Source organism: Camponotus floridanus, unplaced genomic scaffold (genome assembly GCF_003227725.1).
Source record: "Camponotus floridanus strain SB8 unplaced genomic scaffold, Cflo_v7.5 scaffold74, whole genome shotgun sequence".
Lineage (NCBI taxonomy): Eukaryota > Metazoa > Arthropoda > Insecta > Hymenoptera > Formicidae > Camponotus > Camponotus floridanus.
In genome coordinates, this window is record NW_020229843.1 from 668,981 (window position 1) to 694,150 (window position 25,170).

General features: G+C 42.2%; 1 protein-coding gene across 17 annotated transcripts in view; it reads right to left on the bottom strand.

The window, feature by feature from the left end:
- LOC105257454 (zinc finger protein 853) overlaps window positions 1-25,170 on the bottom strand; it is a 78,749-nt gene that overhangs the window by 13,129 nt on the left and 40,450 nt on the right. For 2 of the 17 annotated variants that reach the window (XM_025413979.1, XM_020029351.2), the window contains exons 4-8: window positions 14,017-14,210; window positions 10,075-10,104; window positions 2,155-2,314; window positions 372-584; window positions 16-138 (exon numbers count right to left, since the gene is read on the bottom strand). In XM_025413979.1, coding sequence (XP_025269764.1) covers window positions 16-138; window positions 372-584; window positions 2,155-2,314; window positions 10,075-10,104; window positions 14,017-14,210 — 720 coding nt within the window. The remainder of the gene's footprint in view (window positions 1-15; window positions 139-371; window positions 585-2,154; window positions 2,315-10,074; window positions 10,105-14,016; window positions 14,211-25,170) is intronic. The other 15 variants (XM_025413988.1, XM_025413987.1, XM_025413985.1 and 12 more) reach the window with 12 other exon arrangements.

A 25,170-nucleotide genomic window follows, 5' to 3' on the forward strand; every position in this document is an offset into this window, starting at 1 on the left:
TATCTAATATGATACCTAAACTCGAGCTCGCGAGGATCTCTCTCTCCCGCCTTTCGGCGGCCGCGCGGCTTAGCACATACTGCGCCGCGAATTGATGCTTCGGGTCCATCCTCATATGCTCCATGTGGCTCAGGAGACCTTAGAACATCAGAGAAAACGAGCGTGGTCACAGTACAAGGAGAGGATCGCACTACCGTATGTAGATGGTACACAAGATAAATGTATAATTGTCGGTGTATAAATGTACGTTATATAAGTCCGAAGAACGAAAATCAAAAGTTTATAGCATAGAAAGGAACTGAGAAACGGATTTATTATCAAGTTTGCGCGGCAATTCGAGCGATTCGCGTTTACGTGGGTTAAATACTTACCGCTCTCGTGAGTGAAGACGGCTTGGCACACCGAGCACGGCCACATCCTGAGGCTCGTGCTAAGCTGACTGGTCTCAGGATGGCAGGCTAGATGCTTCCTAAGGCTACCCTCGTTGACGTAGTGCTTCCCGCACACTGGGCACGGGTGGTTGGCGGTCCGTCGCTTCGCTAGGTAAACCCCGGCAACGGAGGTTGTGCAGTCAGCGGAGGGAACAACAGGGCGACACAATTTCAAGGTCAATGCCAAGCAGGATAAAGCGTCCCAAGGAACGAAAGCCGTTCTCCTCCTCACCAAACTCCTCCACCACCATTATCATCATCATATTTTCCTCTCATTCTTCTCTCTTTCTTTCTTTCTCTCTCTCTCTCCCTCTCTCTCTCTCTCTCTCACATTCTCGCTCTTTTTTTCCTCCCCCACCTCATATTTCTCACTCGCGTGAACGCGCGCGTATACGTACGCATAGATTCCGGTCGACCTCGAAGGCGAAGGGAGACCTTACGGACGCGGATAACCAAGGACCAGGAGAGCACTGACCTGGGACACGCAGAGGTATCCACGTCGTCATCGCGCTACTAGCTCCCTTTCACGAGCAAGGTCACCGGCCTCAAAAGCCAAGACGTACTCGCGCGCGTTGCACGTACGCGGACGCACAGAGAAAAAAAATGGAGATTCTCTCAAAAAGATGTAATCGCTTATATAACCGAAATGGCTGCTATACCAATCTGAAATCAACTATGAGAAGATGTTATCCGTTAGATTCCAGTCCTGTCAATCTTTGCTCCAACTCCTTGCGCTATAAATAACGATAATGCAACATTACATTCTCAACACGTATTGGCAGCGTTTCGCAATAGGATCCGCAATCCACCAGCAATCCATGTTTCAATGCCGACCATGTCGTTTTATCAAAGACCACCATGGCGCTAGTCACAATCGCAAGGAGACAATTCCTCGTGTTTAAGTTGAACGAAGAGACACACAGATTGACTCTTTTGTTCTCTGTACGTCCACGAGTCCGCACACGTATCACGCACGCATATATCAAGGCACGCGTAGAGGTCGAACGAGACACCCTCGAAGCACCGTCTATATGTATATATATATATTAGCGAGTATAATACCCAAGTATTAGTCGGCGAGTATGTGCCAAATGCTACACGCCTTTCCCGCCCAGGCGAAAACAGTACGAAGAAGTGAACAAGGACAATGTATGCGTATCGCCCGCGCCAAAGCAAGTTCTTGGGATGGATGCGAAACGTAACTTAAAGGCTAAAGAACGAACCACCCCTCGTGTCTCGACGAGTGGTTGTTCCACCTCTCTCTTAGCCTTACTCACAATAACGTCACCCCTCTCGCTTCTATGTCTCTCTTCTCTCTCTCTCTCTCTTTCTCGATACCTTTCAGAGATTCCTCCTCGCGATTCTGGTTAAAGAATCTTTATTTCTGCTTAAGAATCCAGGTTAAATGTGCGATTAGAGCGAGAAGAGCTGAATCCTTCGCTCGGAAAGTTAACATGCGAGAAAGATTAGATGTTAAGTTCGTTGATTAGTTAAGTCGTAAGAAACGACGCGGTCAAGGTCTCATTCTCAAGCAATCCGTTTCATGCAATGATGCATTCCGCTACAGCGAGATTCCGAGTTAATCGATCGGTTATGGTTCGCGAAGATTAGTAGACGCGCGAACAAAGGGAAGTACGAGAAAGCAAACGCGCGCAGGGAAGAAGAGAGAGACATAGACGACCGGCCGAGAGGGCCGTTCGGTACGCGATTTTTCAATACTTACTGGCAACTCCGGAGGCGTTCGGGTCCTTGTGGGTGTGCTTCATGTGCTCCATCAGCGCCTCGCCGCCGAGGAAAAGCTTGTGGCATACTGGACAGCTGGTTGCGTTCGGGCCGCCGATCAGGGCGGCGTGTTGCTGGAACACAACACGCTGTTGCAACTCCTTTTTTGCGGGCCCGGAAGAAGAAGTACCGGAAGTAGCAGGCACACGCGGCGCACCGGTAGTAGAGAGCCGACCCAGAGAATACCACCACAGAGTTGCGAACCAGAAGCGCAGGACAGGCAGGGCACAGAACAGAACGATTGACCAGTGAGAGTTAAGGCACCAATAAACCGCCGCCACCACAGACTACTCTTTTGCACAGGGAATTCGTGTCGAGTGTGTCTGGTAGGAACTTTGTGGTATCGCGCCTTAGCTGGGTTTTTAGTCGGTCAAAGTCGATCGAAACAAAAATCGAAATAATAAAAATGAAAGAAAAAAAAGATACGAAATTTTGTTTCTCGAAATACATCGATTATTTTTTTTTTTTTTTATTACTGATTCACTTTTTGCCGCAATTTATTCATTTGCTTATCGAGCGAAAACCTATCTTTTTATATTATTTTTCCTTCTCAAATTTATTTCTAACATATGTTGCATTTATTAAAATATATTAATTATTGTATTAAAGATGAATTACTTTGTACGGTTCGCGAATGGTTAGATTGCGGCCAGTGAATCGTCGATGAAGATCATTGAAAAGATATATAGCTAGCTCTTGGATCATTACGAGGGATAAGGTAAAAAGTAGGAATAAGGTAAAAATTTCGATATTATTGAAATTACATTCGTAATATCCAAATATATCGCTTGAAAGGAATATCGTGCTCACTCTTGTCAACATTTGTTTGTTACTAATTCTGATATTTCGTTTTGAAATTTTATAATCTCGATGTAAAAGCAGAGATGTAAGAAGAGTTTTGATCGATCAAAAATATTGTTTTTACCGTCAAAATAGAGCACTCGATTGTAGGATGGAGAAGGAAGGGAGATAGCGAACGGGAAACTCGAAGCAAAGCCTAGACAGACAAATATGTGGAAGCGTGAGGTCCGGGGAACGATCGGAGTGGATTAATCCGTAACCGCGATTAGGGATTTCGTCGATTAAATGTTGCCGGCATCGGCCTCGCCTCGCGTATGAACGTACGAACCTAAAGGCTGATGCCAGACGTTACGTCGCGAAAACAAAGCGACCACTTTCGTCGACCTTGGACCTCCGATCGACCCCACACGACCTCACCCATGAACGGGAATGCGAAGCATGGAATGACTATAGCTTGTACCATACATCAATTTTAACTACTATGGCCGTTGCTAGCACATTCTCGGCTCGCGTCTCTGTACTCCTTTTATCTTATACTTTGCATGTATTAACATTAAACGAGATTTATCTCGCGGCTCTTCGTCTTTGAGTCTATTGCCCTACCAACGGCCATATTAATCATATTTAAAATGAAACTATGAATGAAATTCGACGTCCTCAATGCCAGATAGAATGTTTTTTTCTTTCTTCACTCTCTGGCTTATCGCGCGATAAAAGACCGATCGCATTATCCTCGTCATTTTTTCCATCTCTCTTGCGTCTCCCCGTCATTCTTTTTTCTTCTTCTCTTTCTTTATTCGAACACGCGAAGGTTACTTGCACGCATACAAGGCGGTAGATGCACACGGGCTCGAGCAAAAACATGGCGGCGATCGTACTTGCTTGAAAGAGTGCTTAAAACGGCAGCAGGAAAGAAAAAAAAAAAAAGAAAAAAAGACGCGAAAGAAGGAGAAGTGAACGGGCTAAAACGAGACCGGATGGCAATGACCTCGAAGAGTTTCGGGGTCCCCTGTTTCTCTTTTCCTTCCTGTTCTCAGATTCGCGACTTCGTCTTCTTTTTCTCATACTTTTTCGCCTCTCTTTCCTCTCGTCACCCTCTTGCATTCCACGCCCTGGATCTTCCTGCACCGATCGTTCTTCTTTTTATCCCGGACCTGGGACAATCGCGAACGCGTTGAGGCAACATATACGAGTAAAGAGAAAAAAAAAATACCGACACGAATGACGCATTCGATTCGAATTTTTTTTCATCGCACACTTTTCTCTCGTTCTTCATTATCGGCATGATTATCCACATTCTTAAACGCAGACATATTTTTGCACATTCGCTTTTATAAACTGCTTCTTCTCATCTCGTGATAAATTCTCTTCATAAATATATATGCTTATCTAAAGCCTCTTCGTAGCCTTTCCGCTTTTCTCAACATTTTTTTAATGATCAGATGTCAAATGGCGGCGCGATTCTGATTTTTTATCGATCTTCCCCGCTTGTAAATAAGTGAATCGGCATGCTAAATAGACTAAAGAGAGCCTACAGAAAGATAGTGGTCGAACAATGACCGTCCCATCGCTTACACTTAGTCGTTTTCCTTCCGGTTTTCTTCTCTCGGCTCTTCTCGCATCTCATCGCGTTCACGCGCATATTTCTTCTCCTTGGCTTGGCTCCACTCGTGTCCCGCGATAAACTCAAGAGAGTGGGTGGCCGCGACCGCCGGCATACTTATGCCTTCTATCTCCTTTTTTATCCCGAACCTGGGGCAGCCGCGTACGCGTTGAGAAGACGACGACGAGGACGGCGTCGCTGCTGCATGCAAGTTATTCTCAGAGGGAAGCTGCGGTCCCTAGGTTCGACGCCCCGACCTGGCCCAACTGGAAAAAACCGGTTTCTTCGTCGCGCTCTTCCTTTTTTGCTTGCATCCTCGCTTTTTGCGCCGCGCGAGTGCCTCGACTCCTCTCTGACGCTCTTTCTCTTCTTCTCGTCCCGTTCGCCACGGTCATACCTCTTTCGTCTCTTTCTCTTTTCTTATCTTTCTTTCTCCTTCTTTATCTCGCTCTTTCTTTCTTATTCTCAGCTTATTCTCTCTCTAACTCGTTCGAGAGAGTGGACGGCGTGGGCGAATCCCTGAGGGACTTTATGATCCACCGTGACCAGATTCATCTCTCTCTCGCGAGGCTGTATGCTAGGCGCAATTCGCTGCACGCCGCTCTCTCGCTACCAATCCCAATTCCATACTTCCTAGTCCCTCTAAGAGTCTCTGCGTGTATCTGTCAGGGTCGCCGGTTTTCTCTACCCGGCGCTTGGATCTTCACTTCGATAGAAATATACAGAGAAGCGATCTCGAACGGCGAAAACGAGAGCTATAATTGGTTCCGCACACGTTCTTTGTTTCTGCTTTAAAATACTCGAGTCGCAATCGAAGGTGAGGAAAGTATGGAAGAGAGACATTTGCAATATTTCATCATTTTCCCCGAGAACTATGGTCAGAATATTGAAATATCGAAGGCGCATGTGCGCTACAATTATTCTAACAATTTATAAATAATAGTATTTATATAATTTCGGTTTTTCGATGGTTAAATAAATATTTAGTAGCGCCGATATCGTGGACATCTATTGGATAACACGAGAATGAATATAACGATCAGCGAAGCGACGTTCCCATCCAGTTATATTATAATATTAATAATATTTTTAATGCCGTTTCGTAAATAATTAGATCCCGCGACGAGAAATAGCATTCTATGCTTTTCCGATTAAGCAGTGATAATTATAAACTGTCAGATCAAAATTCATTCGCTCGGCCGACATGATCACGCCAACCTCTAGGATTTTTTCGCACTCTCTCCCGGCGATTGGTTCCTCAATTTTTCCGACGATCTCGATTGTAGATTATCCGTTCCTTGAGGCCCGACGCTCGGGGCCCGGGTCAGGGAGTGGCGTAAAAAGGAAGTGGGTGTGAGCACATGCGTAGCGATGCGTAACGTCGGCCGCGATGTAGCCATTTTGTGTTCATAGAGACGGGATCATCTTTGATCGAGGGCTAAGATCTCGTTAGCGAGACGATCTCATTAGAACAAATCGAGATGGAGATTTTTTTACGCAAGTGTATGTAATCAATAATAATATCATCCGTGATTTGCGACATCCAAATATACATGGCGTATCTTATAATCCCATCATAAAGTGTCAATAGCATATTATGGTGATTAATTAGAAAATTCTTGATGTTAAAATATCGAGGTAAAAATCATTTTCAAGTTAGAATCGACCTATCGTCTGCGGTTGATTATTACAGTTCAGGTAATATCGCTCTGATTTCGTCTTTTAACTTTTACATTTCAAATGAAATAATAAATCTAAATTTGAAAGATAAGATTTATATTTGTTTTGATCAGAAGATGTGGAGAAATTAGTATATTGTTATTTATGGCTAAATTTTTAAATTTTAAAAGATGTGAAATTTGTACAATTATAATAAAATCAATTATATGTAGAAAAAAAAATTATAATAAAATTATAATAAAAAATAAAATTGATCGTGCTATATTTTGTTTCGCGCCAATTTCATTTTTGATTTATTAGAATTATAATTTTATTCATGTTTGAAATTTTTATAACATATTTTTGGATCATATCTTAATTTGCGATTAACTCGATTCTTATAATAGCATCGTATCGTATAGTCTCAGAATGAAATTGCTAACATTTTTTTTATGTAGCATAGCAACATATTTTATTAATAAACATATTTATTTAATAAGCTTATTTATATATAAGCATATTCGTTATATAACTATATTAATCTTATATTTTAATATTTGTCTGCAATATAGCAAATTCGGTGTTTGTACATCAGTGATTTGTTAAAATGAGTACTTTACGAGATTTATTCGATAGAAGTCGCACGAGCAAAGTCAACCATATTTTCGGATATCGCAAATATATATAAATTTTAATTCATATATTTATTTACACATTTATGTAATAATGCAATAGTTTAAGCACACGAGCTTGTAGTACTTGTATAATTCAATTAAGTAAAGAATTTCTTTTGCTGTTCGAGATTTATTCGTTGCGAAACATCGCGTGGATCATAATTTCACATAATCATATTTTTTTGCGTTATTCTTTCGTCGAAATATAATCAAGTGTGTAATGTGTAATATCTAGAATGCTATATAAAATATGCTATATGAAATTGTATCCTAATAATTAGTGCGCACAATCTATACGTATTTTCATGAATGAGTATCATATTAACATAAAGAAAAACGAAAAAATAGAAAAAGTACAATTTTGTTAGAATAGTATGTTTAATTTGGAGCTTTTTAATCTTCTTTATGTCTTTTTAGAATGAATGAATGAATTAATTATAACCTAGTGTACAAGAAAAAGACAAATATTCACCGATATTTTATAAATATCTATATAATATATATATATCTAATTTATTTATTTTAACGAACAAACTATACACTCTCTAAGAATTATTAATTATATTTATTTTTCTATAACGCATCAATATACTCCGTTTTATTCTTTCATAATATACTTTTTTTATTGACGAGCCGATATTACCCAAACTGTAAAAATCAATAATAGATGGCTAGTTTTAACTCGAACATTTTATCGTGATCTTCATATTTTTCGATTTTTTTAAATCTCTAAAATATGCTATTTAGTATGATGATTATGCGATATATTGATAAAATAATATTCTTCTTTATTCGTTCATCGTCATCTATTTTTCTTAAATTTTGCCATTTCTCTGATGATTTTGCGAGCGTTACAATTAAAAATTGTCATTTAAATAATAGACAACGTGTGTTCGTTTTTCTCTCTTTTCTTTGAGCGACGATAAAATCCGAAGGCCGTTTGCGAGCGGCGCGCAATTCTTTTCTCCCGCCCTCCGTCGTTTCTTCTTTTCTTTTTTTCTTCGCCGCCGCCGTCTTTCCTTGGCTTTTTTAACCGCGACGAGGCCGCGAGACTCGCCGGCAGACAACCTTCGGTACGATACTTCGGTTGCTCCAACGGCTCGCGGAATCCGCGAAGAGATATTCACCGGCTTGCTCATCTCCTTTTCCCTCTCGTCCGAAAGAAGGAGCTCGCTATGGCTCACTTACTTGCGCGAACGTTATTTTCTCGAGACGAGAACGCTTTGTCTCCCGATAAGGAAGACACCAGAAATTTCTGATTCCTTTTCTCCATCCGCGACTGACTTATAACTTTCGGAGCATTCGGACGAACGACGAGAAGAACAAATAACGCGAAAGTCCAAGGATGTATAAAAGATATCGATTGGATGTATAAAGTACCTCTGAGAAAATTCATTCATTTTCCTTTTTTATTCAAGTATAATTTTATCGCAACTAGAAAATATAATTCTATTCAGCAATTAAATAGTTATATTGATTTTCTCTTCATCTCTCTTCACGTTCCAATGTTTCTTTTTTCGGCGCGAAAAAAAATATACCGGCGACATATATGCGATCGATAGAAATTAATATGCGTCGTTAGACACCCCGCGACTCGTTCTTCATCGTCATCCCGTGTTATTAATCCATTTCCAAGAGTCGCGCGCTGATAATTCGTGTGTAACACGCTCATGAAAATCGGTCGCTGGCGAATGATGCGAGGCAAGAATAAGGGAGAAAAAAAGCGAGTCTAACGTCACGAGGGTTGTCGACGGAGCACCCTCCGTGTTGTGCCAATAGGAGACTCGGATCTGTCACGAACGCATTCAACTAGGCGAACGAAAAAAAGGAGCGCGAAGGGCGGTCGGTACAATGGGGTGCAAATCCCACCCTATCGGAAATGCCACGGGAATGATTTCATTAGTGTCTGCGCTGCTGATCGAGCATACAGAAAAAAATAAAGAGAGGGAGAGAGCCATAGAGGCGGGGTAAAAAATTAATGTTGCGGGGTGAGAGAAAAGAGGAAAATCGTGCCCTCAAAGGGCACGATCGAAAAATGGACTCGAGAAAATGAAGATTACATGAGGAAAAAAATAACTCTAAATGTAAAACTACTCGAAATGTTGTGAAAATTGCGACGCGCAAATGTTGAAGTATTATTTTCTAAAAGCGATATGTATTAAAAGAGATATTATTTAAAATACGTGTATTATGTGAGAAAAATCAAGATAAATGAAAATTACTATGGGGAAAGATATCGACCGGAAAAATCATGAGACGGTATAAGATTTTGTAAAAGCGATTCGATTTACGTTTTGCCGCGAAAGGCCGTCCCACTTTTCTATTTTAATGCCGCAAAAGAGACAAAGAGTGAAAAGTCCTCCTGGAGATTCGCCAGCCGGTGATGTTTACCAAAAGAGAAAGGGAGAGAGAGAAGGAGAAAGAAAGAGAGAAAGAAAGAGAGTGAAAGGCCGTATTGAGAATTCGAGACAGGGACGAAAAAGGAATTTGGAGAGTAGAGTGTGAATCTTGCCTAATTAGAAGAGTGGTGCCCGAAATTAAGAAGCGGTAATTAGCCGCGATCGACGGGCATAAATGCTCGTCATATATGACTCTTCGGTGATACATCATCATACATCTCCATGACTGTCGCAATTTATGACTGCTGAGACACGAAACAATACTGAATTGCGTACTCATGATCGTGACATAGGAAGAAAAAGGAACAAGAGCCGGCTTATAATCGTTTCACAATCTTCGCGACATGAGATCAATTAGGCAGCGATTCTATCTACAACATAATTTTACGCGACGCGTCGTTAATTAAATAGATAACATTTATCAGATGCACAAAAAATGCGAGGCGTCAACATAATTTCCCGCGTTACAACGTTATTATAATTTCACGCGTTTCGAGAAAACCACGTAACGGGCAACACAATGCATACATGTATTATAAATGTATGTCTGTGTTTATGCATGTATATGTGTTTGTCTTGCGCGAATAGATTATTATAATGAAAATTGGAAACCGCAATTTTACACGTGCGACGAACGCGCACGTAAACGCGCCGCGAAACGAGTTGAAATTACAGTCGAAAGGAATTCCCATGGGCTCTCCCATATATTGACCCGATCGTTTTACCTTTAATCGTTGCCATGGGTACTTCGAACACTGCGACAAAGAGACCAGCATGAAATAGAGATCAATCTGAATTAATGCGATACCATTAAATCGTCAGTCATAGGTTTAGATTTTCAAGAGTATTCATATACCGATCGTGTATGCACGCTCTCGCGCAAGGAATTAAAAAAAAAACCCTGCGTGTAAATATCGCGGGCATGGTAATTAATTAGCGCCCCGTGTCGGCGAAAATACAACGCGAAAAGCGGTTGAAAACCTCCCTCGCTCCCTCTCTTCCCGGACAAACAACGGATTTACATTTATTACAGGCGATCAATCCGCGACGAGCGACGATGGTGCGTGTAAAAAAAGGAAAAAAAATCTGGCATCAAAACGAGATACACAATCACCGCGCGGTTTTTCGTGCAGCAAGGGGAGAGGGATAAAACCCCTTGGCGAGCGAAAATAAATCTAATGGCTAACGAGTTTTTACCGAGCCGCGCGTCGGGGCAATTAAGAAGAGGGGCGGGGGAGGGTTCTGAGAGGGATGACGGGAAGGCTCCGGAGGTGAGTCGGAAGAAGGTCGAAAGGTACGCGAGGAAGGTCCACGAGGCGGGAGTAAAGAGGGTTGTATCGTGTTGCACGACATTCATCCCTTGTGTGTACCGTTAAACTACAGATAGATACGAAGACTGCGCGCCACGTGAAAGTGGCTGAGAACCACGAGACCGGAGAAAGAAAGAGAGCGAAGAGATAGAGAGAGAAAGAGAAAGAAATAGAGGGAGAGAGAGAGAGAGAGAGAGATCAGGGCCGGTTGAATTTGCAAAACTCTTGGCGACTCGTTAATTTTGCTTTCTAATTTATAGGCGAATTCACATCCCATTTTTCTCTCTCTCTCTCTTTTCTCTCTTTCTTTTTCAAAATTATTCGGACGAATCTTCCGAAGCAAAAATCTCGTGGCAAAGATAAAGGAGAAAATTCATTCGCGAGAAGTGTATTAGACGAGATTGAGCGAGATTATATAGCTTGATTAACGAGAAGGAAATTTCGATGCGGAGACACATTCTCTCGTCGATCGGCCATGCGGGATTTAGGATCGTGGGCGTATTAACCGGAGACATATCGCGGCGGTGTATCGTCGCGATGATCCGTCCCTGTTCCGAGCCGAGCGGGAAGAGGGTAACAGTTAATAGGATACATGGAGAAAGGAGGAGGAAGAGGAAGAGGTGGTGTGTAGGTACCATAGACGAGTTTCTATGCCCGGGCTACCGATCGTTCTCTATAATACATTTACGCTCCGGCCTATTATAATATTGTACTCCGGGTGTATTGTCTTTCTTAGAGCGGGATAATGTTTCGCCGACACGCCAGACCTCGACCTGGAGCGTAACTCTTTCATTTCCCCTCACTCTCCGCCGTATTTCCGTGAGTCGTTTCTCTTTCCTCCTCGCTTTCTCTGCGTCTCGAGCTCTCTCATATTTCGGTTGCGCTTCTCTCTTTTTTCTTGTCTTTTTCCTTTTTTTTTTTTTAACAACGATCCATTAGCTATCGGAGTAGTAGCTGGCGCGAGGGAAACGGTCCGGCTAGGCGCGGTCTGGAAATAGCGAAAACAATTTCAAGAAATCTGCCCCGGCGAAAATTCGATTAGCCGCGGAAGATGGGCTCGAGCTCTCCATTTGTTTCGTTTCGTTTTATTTCCAGCGGGCGTACTCTGTTTCTGTCGCGCTCGCGCCGGCGGCTTTTAATTACTTCGCCGCGCTCTCTTCGTAAGATCCTCTCTCTCTTTCTCTCTTTCTCTCAGCGTTCTTCTTTCATTTTTTCTTCTTCTTCCCTATTTCTTCCCGTAGCTTTTTTCCATTTCATTTAGCGAGCTACAACATATATTCTGATATTTTTGCCAACAAGCCTGAACAATGCGGCCGTTTTCGCTTGATGTATACGGTTTGTACTCGATGCATATATTTCGTATTAATATTTAATTTCGTTGCATTGATCTCGCGCGCGTAAGTTTACCATCCAGGAGTAATATCGCAAGGGGCGAACCCTACTACTGGAAAATTTATCAAGGCTCGTTCGTTATTCCAACAAATGAAGGATTAAATAATTTCATTGTAAAAAACATTTTCATTATTGCGAGGATTACCGCGCGGCGTGTGAGAAACAGCGGTAATGGGGTCGTCATTACGTCGGTTCATTCTTCGTAACTGTACATTTGAAAAAAAAAAAAAAGGATAGTCGGGCAGGATTTTGTTGGTAAGGCCAGGGGCCGTCGACGTGACTTCACGGCAGATTTATCGAGGTCGTGAGGGAAACGACGGAAGGGGATAATCTGAAAGCTTTAGACGTGGATTAGGTTTCAATTAGAGGAGGCCGATAAGCCGGGTGTTAAAAGAACGATATTTATTACCGGGGCATCCCCAACGTGTGAACGGATTAAACACGCGTGAGGCTAGACGCGCCGCACCTGATTCCGCGATTCAAACCACTCGAAAAATGAAAATAATCTACATTCTAAATATGTATGTTCGATCACTCGTTATCAGCATTTAATTCCCAAGAACTTCACGACATAATGTTGTCATTTATACTTTACGATTAAGACAGAATTATTATTAGAAGCGCTATTTTACGAACTGTTATATAATGCAGCCGGCATAATTGAGAACGAACGAGACTCGATGTCTTTTCTCTGCGAGAAAACGGAGGAAGAGAAAAGGAGAAGATGCACGAAGGAGCGGAAAAAGAGCCTCACGGACGGGCCGACAGATGCCTTCCCACGTTTTTTCGTTGAGACATGTGCCCGGCGCGTAAAGCGAAAGGGTTGAGAAATTCAGTTGCCGGTCGGGTGGGGCGGTGGCGATAAAAAAACTGCCCCACGATACAAGATTCCGCTGGTAATCGCTACGCGCCGCGATTCTACGCGAGCGAGGGGTGAATTCGATTAACGCGCAAGGGGGTCGCGGTCTTTTTCCCGAATCAAAACGAGCGCGTTACTTTTTTTGTCTTTTTTTTTAAACCTCTGGCCCTCTAATAACCGGTCGGTGACACGCACCCTTGGCCATCGTGGAGCCCGTACGTGTGTAAACAACGATTGTTCATTCATGATTCGTATGAGAAAATCCAGCGTCGTTCATGACGTGCCGTATTAAAGGGCTTTTCATCCCTCGTGACATCTTTGTTCATCAAATTTCCGTCGAGGATATCATTTATTCGTCACGACCAATGTCTTCAGGTTCGATTTCGACGTGTTTCAGTGATTTAAAAATCGCTGAAATATATATTTCTGTGAATTCTCTCGGATGATAATTTCTTTATGATTTTCTCGGATTGTGTAACGTCGATTTATGATAAGCGTCGTATGATAATCCAGAGGCAAAAGCAAACCCAAGCAATCTGCGAAGAATCCCAGGGGAACCATCAAAAGCCACTCACGATTTGTTATTGATAAAATAAATACGCTATTTATATACAATAGGAAAAACTACAAATCATGGCGCGGTTATTTAGGTTGATGAATCTGAATGTTTTATTCTCTCAAGCTTGACGTTTGCCGGTTTTAAGTTCGACATGTCGGCCGCATCTCCGGCAACTATTTCAACTTGCTTGAGACACATCGATTATATAGGGAGCCCTCGAAACGGAACAAAGGAAACGGCGGATACACAAAGAGCGCTTAAACGGGAATCCATCTACAGAGAATATCGAGACAAGCGTGAACCCACCACCACCATATGCGTGCGTACGAGTAACTGAACGTGTCGCGCGAGAAAGAGTTAATGCAAGATTATCGTCGTTAGAGGAGCGATTAGCGAAAGTATTTACGCGTGATTGTCGAAAAAGATCGATATCGATCGATCTCTTCCTCCTTCCATTTAGTCTCGACCCCTTCGGTTAATATACCGGCACCGCGTGAATTTTTTTTAGCGAATTTTTGCGAATTTGGACGTCGGATTTGGTACATACATGACTGACCTTCGACGTGTGAGTACGGAGGCTGGACTCCGTGGCAAAGCCCTTGCCGCAGATGTTGCAGTGGAACGGCCGGTTCTTCGCCCGCTCCACCTGAGCGTCGTGATTCCTCAGGTGTTGCTGCAAATTCGACAGTTGGATGAAGGCCCGCCCGCAGTCCGGTAAATGGCACTTGTACGGTCGTTCACCTGCGATCAGATATCGTAAGGCGTATTAGAATTTCGTGCGGCTGTGCACGAGCGTACGTAAATTGTGTTACGGTCGACGGTGGTGCACGTAACGGTAGCGTACACGCTCGATCGGGAAATTCGCATTGGACATGCCACAATTTTCCTAAAATTCTTTCTAAAATTTCGCAATTTTTCAGCCCCTCATCGAAAGACGAAAAGAAATTATTTTAGTTTATTTGAGATTAAAATAATTTTGCAAAAGTTATTGGAACTCTTGAAAGATTTTCACGAGAGACTAACTTTTCGCGTCTCGATATATCGTCCTATTAGGCTGATTTATACTCGTATAATAATCTTAGTATTTTTCTATTATTCGCAGTCATGTGAAAAGTATTATTAATATTCCTAAGCCGTTTATACCGTTTACTTTGATTGGCGTGTAAAAGTGGGTATCATCTTCCTAACGTATCGTATATTCAATATCAACTTTGTCCTCGCGGTCTGCGCGACGAAGATTGATGAAGAGATTGAAACGTCATTAATGACTCGTTTGTCAGCTCGCCAAGTATGTCTCTCTCATTCCCTCAGTTCGCTTTTAAAAGGAAAAACGCGCTTAAAAGGAAGTGAATTGGCTGGTCAGTGACTCTCGGCTTTTTTTCCAGGGCTTTTTTTTTTACACGGGCATGCAACAGGTTTCTACATCTACATCGAAGAGTAGGAAGAGAAAAACGTCGCATTTTTCTCCCTTTCGTACCGCGGGCAGGAAGGCACGAATGGCCTCGACGAAAATGCGTAAATTTCAAGCGGAATTAACACGCAAGTTATTTTCTATACGTAAATTCGCAAAGTCGTTCATTGCACGATCCTAAGAAAATTTCCGTTTGTATCGAGATATATAAGAATATTTAAGCGCCTCTGCCGCCTGCTCCCGCGTAATAATGATAGAGTAATATGTAGCTTCCTCGATTGTTTAATCGCGTCGATCGATCGGCATTCGAGAGGCAGACTTCAGCTGCCGCTGCGTTTTTATTGCGTTTTTTTCCTCTCCACGACCTCCTCTCGCCGTTCGTTTCGAGTGGACTCGATTCTAATTCCTACAAGCGATTGGCTTAATTTAACTTTTATTAATATCGACATTCTTCCCCAATCCTTTTTACCCCAGGCACTTGTTCCTTCTGCTTTCTCACTCTATCTCTCTCCTATCTCTCAGTCCTTCCGCAGGATTCATCTTTTATTCAGTCGCGTGATTCATTGGAGAATTTCATCGTATTCGATTTAATAAAAATAACTCGAGCGAGCAAAATTAGATTCTACAATCTTTTATTGCGTGCTGACATTTAGAACTTCCGCGAGCATAAACAAAACGCGATTGAGATACGCGAAATGCATTTCTTTGCAACATGTATATTTCTTTTTACGAGGAAGGATAAACGATACAAGTAGTTGGATTTTAGAGTGATGCCGGTATGGTGCTGGCAAGTCTGTTATTAGAAAGCGATTCCTTGGAGAAAATGATCGAGTTCTAATCGCTCGTATTTATTTCCCACATGAAATAATTGCAAAGGCAGAAGACGCCCTTGCGTTTGCAAAGGTTTTCATATAAAATGAAATATACGTCAATTAATACGTCAACTCATTTATCATCAAGATTTGCATTTACACATGTACTCATGCAAATTCTATCTTATATTTATCTGGAATGTATGATCAACAAATAAAACTGCAATAATTACTAATTATTTCCTTGAGAAATTAGCTAAAGGAAACAAGACAGTGTCCTTGTATACAAAACAATATTTTGTTGCGCGTGGTTAAAGCTTCTTTCTTGTTTTTTTTTGCTTGGACAAAAATTATTTAACTGTGATCTGGAGTTCAAGAAGAAATAATATTAGAAAAAAAGCATTAGTGGAATTTTTATAAAGGGTCGCACGGTTCTTTTTCCTCCCTCATCCGCGTGACCGTATGTTTTCTGTCGCGCTACAATTAAAAACGTATTAATATATACCGGCTATATATCAACAGTAGTATCGGGGGAAAGTCTAGTGGTTTCTTATTGTCGGCACTTATAATTGACGGTTGAAACATTTATTTGTAGAACGATGAACTCGCCCACGTGTACGCTCGCACATATGTATGTAATATTCACCTTTTTTGTGTGCGCTTAGCGCTACCGGAAACAGCGACTGTGGAACAAACGTGGCGAGAGGGTTAACACACCTCTCTCTTTCTTAGCTCATAAAAGGAAAATAATGACATAGAACGAACATTGTAAACACCGGCCGGTTATCCGTTTCTATGAAAGCAGTCAATTTTCCAGCACTATTATAGGACGCTGCTCTGACACCAATGCATTCGCGATAATAAAAAAAGAATATGCGTCGATGTGTATAATGTTGGTGGTATTTCAAGCGTGCAGTCGGTATTCATTTTTATTACCTTGTTATTGTTTAATCGACCGTGCTAAGATATTAATCCGTAAATGTATAGTGGTAAACGTCATTTATACATGTTATATAAACATCATGAACCGACTTCTTATCAAGATTCCATATTGATTCGATTATGATTCGAATGCGACAAAACAATTGACCGTTAATGATCGAGGATTTATTGGATTTAATTTTTATTAAATCGGGAACATCCCATTTTTTTTGAATAATTAAATAATTTTTCATTGTATAATATAATGGCTTCTCCCATTTGTAATAATAATTCGCGTGGCCTCGCGCGGAGAGAGCTGCGAAGAGTTATGATTAAATTTAAAATCTCGCGTGCGAAACGAAAGGACAAGAGATAGAGCAACGAAGGGGAGAGGGAAGAGGGCTCGAGGTTGCCTGGTCGAAGGGTCTAATCCTGACTCTTTGAAATCCTTTGTCGAGTGTAAGAATTGCGAATTGTGAAAGAACTTTTGATGAATCGATACACTTTGCCAAGCATCCATTCAGCGAAAATTTTTTATTTTTTTTTTTATTTCTTTTAAAAATTGTATTTTATAATTAAACAAGTATTTCAATGTATCTTCATACAAAATGCAAAAGAGATTCTACTAAACAATAATTATTGATTATGCGAAAAGTTATATAATTTCAATCTATATATAACTTTGTTATAATAACACAGTTATGATTTGAAAAAATGATTAATCACGTATTTTTCTTAATATCTCGCGTTTTAATATTTCTCGAAATATCGCTCGAAATATCTGCATAACATAGGTAAAATATAATATAATATTTGCCACCACGTATGTATGTATTTTCGTACGAGCCATAAATTCTATCCGTCATTTCGGGGCCCGGACAATTTCAATTTTATTCCATTAAAAATCGTGATCATTGTTGCACGAATGAATTTATCGCGCCAGACATTCTACACGAATTTCAACATTTAATTTTGACGTACGGTTACTACCCCCGAGCTCTCTCTCTCTCTCTCTCTCTTTCTCTTTCCCTCTGACCGTTTGGCCTGCCTGCCTCTCTCAGCCAACACCCTGATATCCTCCTCTCGTTCTCTGTTTTTCTCTCTTTCTCTTTCTCTCTCTCGCACTGCTGTTCTTCCTCCAATGCGTTGCGGCGTTGGCGCAAATCATTTTCGGAATATCAAACACCTCTGACAGAACATTCAATGATTTCCCACCCTGTTCGCCCTTTCGCCGCGCAGCGACCCTTTAACGCCGATCGCAGTTGCAACTCTTTTCGCGAGATCTCGCGTTCGCCAGCCATTACCGCTGGCCGACCGCGAGATTTTCGACGCTTTTTTTTCCGCGACGCCGATACATCTCGCCGCTCCACTCATCAAAATCACCGGGCTCGCGAAAGTATGTAGAAAACTCGGCAAAAGCTCGCACGTGGTTGGACGTGTGAGCACGAAACAGGCCGTGGAACCGCCACCTCCCTCCTTTCCACCTTTCCACCACCTCGACGTCGGTCTGACCGGTGGTGTGTGCTGGTCGGTCGCACCCGCATACCCATACCGGGTAGATGTTATATACCGGATGGATGGCCACCCAACTCCCTCGCGCGCTCGACCACCCCTTCCGCAGCCCGCGGCCCGGCACGGCCCTGCCGCGCGCGCGGCCCACTACACGTCCACGGCAGAAAATTAATGTCCCCTGCAATCCATGTATAATGCATTCGCATTTCGTTCAACGAACAAATGAACGCACCGCTAGAAAATTTACGCCCCATCTCGCTGCCGGCGCGAGCGTCTTTTCTCTTGTTTCGAGTCCTCCGTCTCTCTCTTTTTCCTTTCATTTCCTCCCCTCTCTCTCTCTTTCTCTCTCTCTTTCTCTTTCTTTCTTTCTTTCTCTCTCGTCTCAATCTCTCTCTATATCTATTCTCTTTCTCTCTATCCATCCCTTGCACAGGAATTCGCGAACGGAAACGCGCCGGCCCTGACCAACTCGCGGCCGCGCTCGATCGTTCTCTCTTCCGGCCGCGCGTTTCTCCATCTCTCTCTTCCCCCTGTACCCCACTCCATATCCGACCCTCTCCTATTCCTTTTCCCCTCGCCCCGCACTCCCGGCGTCATCGAAATTCCGGCTGGAAATCATTAAATTGCACGCACTCACACGCACGTGCGTTGTTCGCACTGATGACCCTCTCTCCTGGCGAACCCCCTTTACCTCGACCCCCGGCTCTTTCGCTCTTGCGACCTTCTATGACACTCGTCCAGCAATCCACACGAGTGATACATACCTCGAATTTTGGTATGTGAGGGACGCTGATAGTGGCGAATATGTACTGTTTCCCCGAAAAAATTGACGATGACAGCGATGGCGCGCGAAAGGCGGCGAACAAATTTACGCAAATATCGAGAGCGACGCAATATTTCATGCTTTCTTTTAGTGTACGCGAGAAAACGATTCATTTTTTTCAGTTTAAAGGCAGACAAATGACATGTTAGATTCTTCAAAATTACGAATCTCAATTCAATTATAAATAAAAGAAAGACATATAGAAAAAGAAAGTAAGAGAGAGAGAAAAAGAAGTAATTGAAGATTATAGTTCGAACTATACGCAAGCTACAACATTATATTATATTGTTATCAAAACTCGTGAATAAGCTTATTCTACTTATCAGTATTTTACCGTATCTCTTTGAAAGTAGCACACTTTGCTCTAAGATAGAGATATGACTAATAAAATCCTAATATTAAACTTCTGTTATTTAACAACATTTTTCGACATATTTGAAACAAAAGATATATATATATATATATATATATATATATATATATAAAATTAAAAGTGTTGAAAGTATAGTGAAAAAAAATCTCTCTTATAGTAGAGAAAAGAAAAGAAAGAATAAAAATCAGATAGCATAAACATTTCTCAGAGTTTGTCTTATCTTTTTATGAAAAAGATAAAAATGATTAATGACAATTTATATAAGATTGGAAAAACCATGTAAGCGTGATGAAATGCTCAACAATAACGTCAGGCGATTACGTGACGAGAGTCTTCTAAATTTTGCACTCTGCGTCTTTCGATGGCACGTCCGTTGCGTTATTCACACGGCGCTTAATACAGGGTGCAAAGTGGCCGTTAAAAAATTTAAGTTTCTCATGTACGACGCTGATTGCATTAACCTTGGTTCGACGGGAAAGTATTTTCGGAAAAGGCAGTCTATAGCTCGGTTCGCTGCTAATTAAAGCGCGTTTATCCGCGCTGCTCTCGCTAAAGCGAGAGTCGAAAAGCGATTAAGCTTCAAATTTAGCCTAAAAGTACGACGGTAATGTGACATTCTCCATTAATTTTCTTAACATGTCCGGGAATCGTTGATACCTTCATCTACCGGTGAAGGAAGCGATCTTTTAAGGTGATATAAAAAGATTTCCGTCGCGACAACAACGATTGCCGGATGTACTGGGAGAACCCGGGGATTCTATCCCGCGTGTATTATTAGAGCATACGTTAATAAATTCGCGACAGTAAACGTCATTCGCGCGCGGTCGCGCCGCAACAAAAATGAAGAATTAATTATTTAGACGGGTTATGGGCGCGCCGCGTTTATTGGTCTACATTAATTACGGTTTCGCTAGCCCGGCTAGTGCAAGAGCCGAACAATTGAGTCGTTGTGTTTTGATAATTATTCCCGTGACAGTCATTAATAATCAAGCGTACTATATAACCGCATAATTAACTGCTATACCGGAACCGCCTTCTATCCCTCGTTCAACGTTCTTGAACAAATTCTTCCATTTCGAAAAACGTTGACGAAGTGTGTTAGTGACTAATTATTTTTAAAAACATAATTAATCATATTTTTGTAAACGAAGAGATGTATGTTTCTCAAGAAAAAGGACGGATGTTATTAATATTAATTTATTTCGTCAGATAAATGATTTTGAGATAAAAAATGATTTGTAAATAAAACGACTCTTACAAATACCGTTTTATAATATATAGTCATTTATATTAATAGATTTATATTAAAATCTTATCTTCTTATTTTTTCTTTCTGTGAAACATAAAATTGGAGGATTGATTATGAAAATGAAAGAGATTTCTTGACAAATTTTTAATTATTGGACATTTTCCAAGTTTCCACCAATTAAAATCTTTTTCGGAAATCTGATGTTTTTTGAAGAATGCAAGCATTTCGAGAGTTTTATTAAAAATAATACGATCTCTCTTATCATAATCGAAACGAAAAAAATGACAATTTTCGTAATAATAAAAACATGTAAAGTTTTATCTCATATAAAATCCAAATCATTATATTTCACATTTTATCGCGGAAATTTTTTCAAGACCCATCAGAAACTCTAGACTTCTTTCGAGGGGCTGAATCTCCATCAATTATGTCAAAGTTATGAAAATGGGCTGTTAATTTCGCAGAGGTGTTAAAATGCGGTATAAGCGATCAAACGACCCTTCGGCATTTCGCGAAAGCTGCCGTCGTGAGGTGTATCCGTTTTGCGCACGCGGTGGTTAACATCGCCAAAGTTCCCTACAACGATGTCACAGCGCGTCGGACAGATGAAATTACTTTCCGCGGAAATAATTATCGGGAGGTTCCATCAGATTTATCGAAAGAAGAACGCCGGACATTACGCGTGGACGCGTCTGGAAATTTATCGGATTCGAAATTACCATGAAACTGGCGTTAGCACCACGATTCGGCTGGGTACAGCGTTATATTGCTAGGAGAACACGTTACCAGGCACATAGAATTCGAACGAGAGGGAAAGAGATAGATAGATAGAGAATACAAGAGAAAGAGAGAGAGGGGGGGAGAGAGAGAGAGTGCATCCCTTTCCCGAGCGATGCAGCGGAGCGTTTCACGCATGCATGGAAATCATTAAAATAAAATGGCCGATAACAAATGACTGTTGCAAAGAGGGGAGCCCTCCCGGTTAGCGGCCATCTTGGTTCACGTGACCGTCATCCGGGCAACCACGGGCACGCCACGCCCCTTTAATGATTTCTACCCCCTGGCGAATGTGCTGTACGTACGTACGTGCGAAATTTCTCTCGTGTGTATGTATTTGTGCAAGGATGTGTGAGTATATATCCCCCGCTTACAGCGGGGTACAGTCATCATCAGTAGTCCGAGCGAAATCACCCCTGGTACAGCCTCTTCTAAACTCGCCATCAACGATCATTCTCGAAAGTGAATTTCGGGGTTGAAACCCTTTTCAATTTTCTGCTATTCGTTGAAGGAAGTGTAAGTTTGCGGCATTTACAACATGATGAATTATATACTCGAGAAGTATACAATGATCTAGCTCGACTCGCTTCCTCAGTCAGTTTGATCGGTTTAGTACCTTGCGTTGCGAGTATCATATTGAGTAAAATCTTTGGGCACTAAAACTGATGTGATTTCGGTCGATTCAATTCTCGATGCTACGCAAACGTGCGAATATTCACGTAAAATACGGGATCTTATCGTATGTGTATGCCATCTAAAATTGAGCTCAACAAAGTTATAACCGGTTTCGATTTCTGGTTTCTATCTGGTCGCGAATATAAGCGTAGCGATCATTTTCGCGTGTCTACCGACGCTCAAAATAAGCGAAATCCGAAATAGGCGAAATTATAGAGATTCAATCCTGGATCTAGACAATGCCGGGTAACGATGCACTTGGGATGACGTCGACGGTGCCGTTGCATTTTGCAACTCGTCGCCGCCGACGTCACGCGGTCTCCGCGCCCGGAAAGTTCAAGGTTCGCGTCCACACACAGACATAGACATCGGCCGAATTGAGGCGAATTTTCGAGTCGATAGCAAGCAAGTGAGCGAACGAACAGGCAGGCTCGCGGAATCTAGTCTCGGCCCGTTGGCAGCGGCGAGATACTACGTTTGATGATGCGGGCAAGGCACGCGGGCAAGCGTTCGGGAATCGCGGCCGGGCGCAGCAAAGGGCGGTAATATAGTTGATCAATAATCTCGTAACTTGGTTAGGCACGCGTTTATTTTACCGAATGCGACCTATTCGCTCGTCGTCAGCCGAACGTCAGCCGGCGTATTAAGCGGCCATGAAAGTTTTATGAAGCAAAGATTACTGCCGACTCCACTTTGTCCTGCGTGTCGTTATTACGCTTCCGCTGTTCGTTCCTGTGTTTCATGACACGTTACGTTTTCTCTATTTGGCTCTAAATAAGCTCCTTTGTAATATGCATTGAACGCCGACAACGCGATCAATTATCATTTAATACGATAACACATGATAAGCGAAGAGTTGAATAAATAAATAAATAAATATATATATATATATATATATATATATATATATATAATTTAAAAGATTTAATGTTTCTCGACTGCAACGTTACCGTAATATAAAATGATAAAGAGCGTTGTACATATAAAAAATACAGATGACTTTAAAATCGTGTTAAATTCATTAGAAAGCTTTCAGCGCGAAACCTGAAATAATTTAGCGTAATAGATTGTTATCGCGGGGAAGCGAAGATTTGAAAATTCGCGAATAAAATCATTCAATGTTCGAAAAGGTTCCGCGGTTCTTCCTACGATGATGATGATGCCAACGAACTTCCTGTTGTTGCCGGTTGGTCGAATCGTGCGCGGGTGGAACATTATTCGGGCATATGGTACAGTCTCCTCTCTCACTCTATCTTTCCCTCGTTCCGTCTCTCTCCCGTTCGCTCTTGCACTCTTACCCTCTCGAAGCGCTTCACCTGCCTTGCCCGAAACTCTTTACCTTTTACTTTATTATTTTTTTTTTACCAATGCTTTCGTTTTTTTTGGGCCGTCCACGGGGAATATCGGGGTCGCCGACCCGGTCGAGGCTCATAACCCTTTCCGATCGTTGTGGCTTATTTCCACGCATCGAGGCCGACGAACTCATTTTTTCTGTGATCAATTTTGACCCTGTAAATCATTCGGCCGACACGTGGAATATATTCACGACCGGGATAAATTCGGCAAGCCGTTTTTATCTCGTCACTTGCAACACCTATCAATTTAGCACAGAGTCGGGGATGTCATATTATTGCACTCTCAGTGTCAATCGTAGTCCTTGAGTTCAAGGAGATCCAACATTTAACGAAAATTCGTATCGAATCGGCAGAGAAATTTGCGGAAGTTAAAGTCGAAATTAAAATCGCCAGGTGGAAACGCGAATTTACACAGAGGCCACGCACTTCCGTAGACAAAAAACTCATCGAGCAGAATACTTTGCCGACAACTTCTCCTCTTCGTCGCTGTCGCCGTGCGCGACAAGCTCTAATTTCGAGTCGGGCCGTAATTTTTCTCGCGGACTCAGCCGAGCATAATTTATTCCCGATGCCTGATGAGACCCATTGTCGCCGAGACGGCGTTCTCGGCGGCGAAGGGGGTCGAAAACGAGTCGGATCGAGAAGAGAGGAGGGGACCCATGGAAACGAGGGGTTGAAGTGGTCGTCACCGCGCTTCTAGTCGACGAGAGAGGAAAAAAGGAGGACGAATTATATAAGACACCGGAAGAGGAGTACACGCGGCGCCTACTTCCACTACTCGTCTGCATCCGTCCGAGAGTGGTAACGATCGTTTCTAGATGCAAGACAAGATCGTTGCCCCTTTTCCTCTAACGACAATCTTTCGTCGCTTAACAGGCATTTCGTCGAGACCTTTTTTTCTCGCTCTCGTTCCCCGCGTTTCTCTCTTTCTCGTCGTAGAACGATAGTGAACTTCGGATCATTAGGCAGAACGGGGTAAAAAGGGGTAAAAATTAATGTCTCAGAACGAACGTTCGGTCTGTCGAGTGGCCGGAGCTAAGTCCTGATGACCCTCGTGTCTTTACGATTTTTCATCGCGAGCCATTTGTTCGGAAGATCCTGGGAGGCCACCCTTCGCCACGAAAACTTGCCAGTTGAACGACCTTTGATTTCTCGATAAGATTGACGTACAACTGAATTAACAACGAACCACCCCACAGCTCTGATTACGGATAAGATCTCATCTTAAGGGAAAAATTTGGTCAGCTTGTTTTCAAAACGCAAACCTATCTTATAGAAAGAATAGGAGAGGAACAACATTGTAAAGACATGACGCATCCTGAAATGAGTGTTTGCGAGAAAGTGAGCTTAAGCTCGCGCATCGTCGAATTGTCCATACGCCTTTAAGCCTGCCGTATACTTTTACACATAGATAGTTCACGTATATAACGTATCTCGCGCACTCGCAAAGCTAAGCCCCGAAGTTTCCAACGTAAGACCGCGTTCTCGTATACCGTATGGCGCGTCCCGCGCGTTACCTCCCACACATGCCGTGTAGAAAGTTTACTAGATGGAAATCTATATCTTATTTTACGGCCGGCCGTGCTCAATATTCTTGACCCGCCGGCCCCGAGCGGTCGATATAAATGGTCCGCGTAAATCTTTCCAATCCGAGGCTCTCTCGATATCGTCGCAGATAAAAAGATGCATCTCTCTCTCGGCAAAGATGAAAAATATTATCGACGCTATTATGCATCCAGAGGAAAACTTTGATACTGAAGCTTTTAACGATTCTGGAGCACAATTTTGTTTAC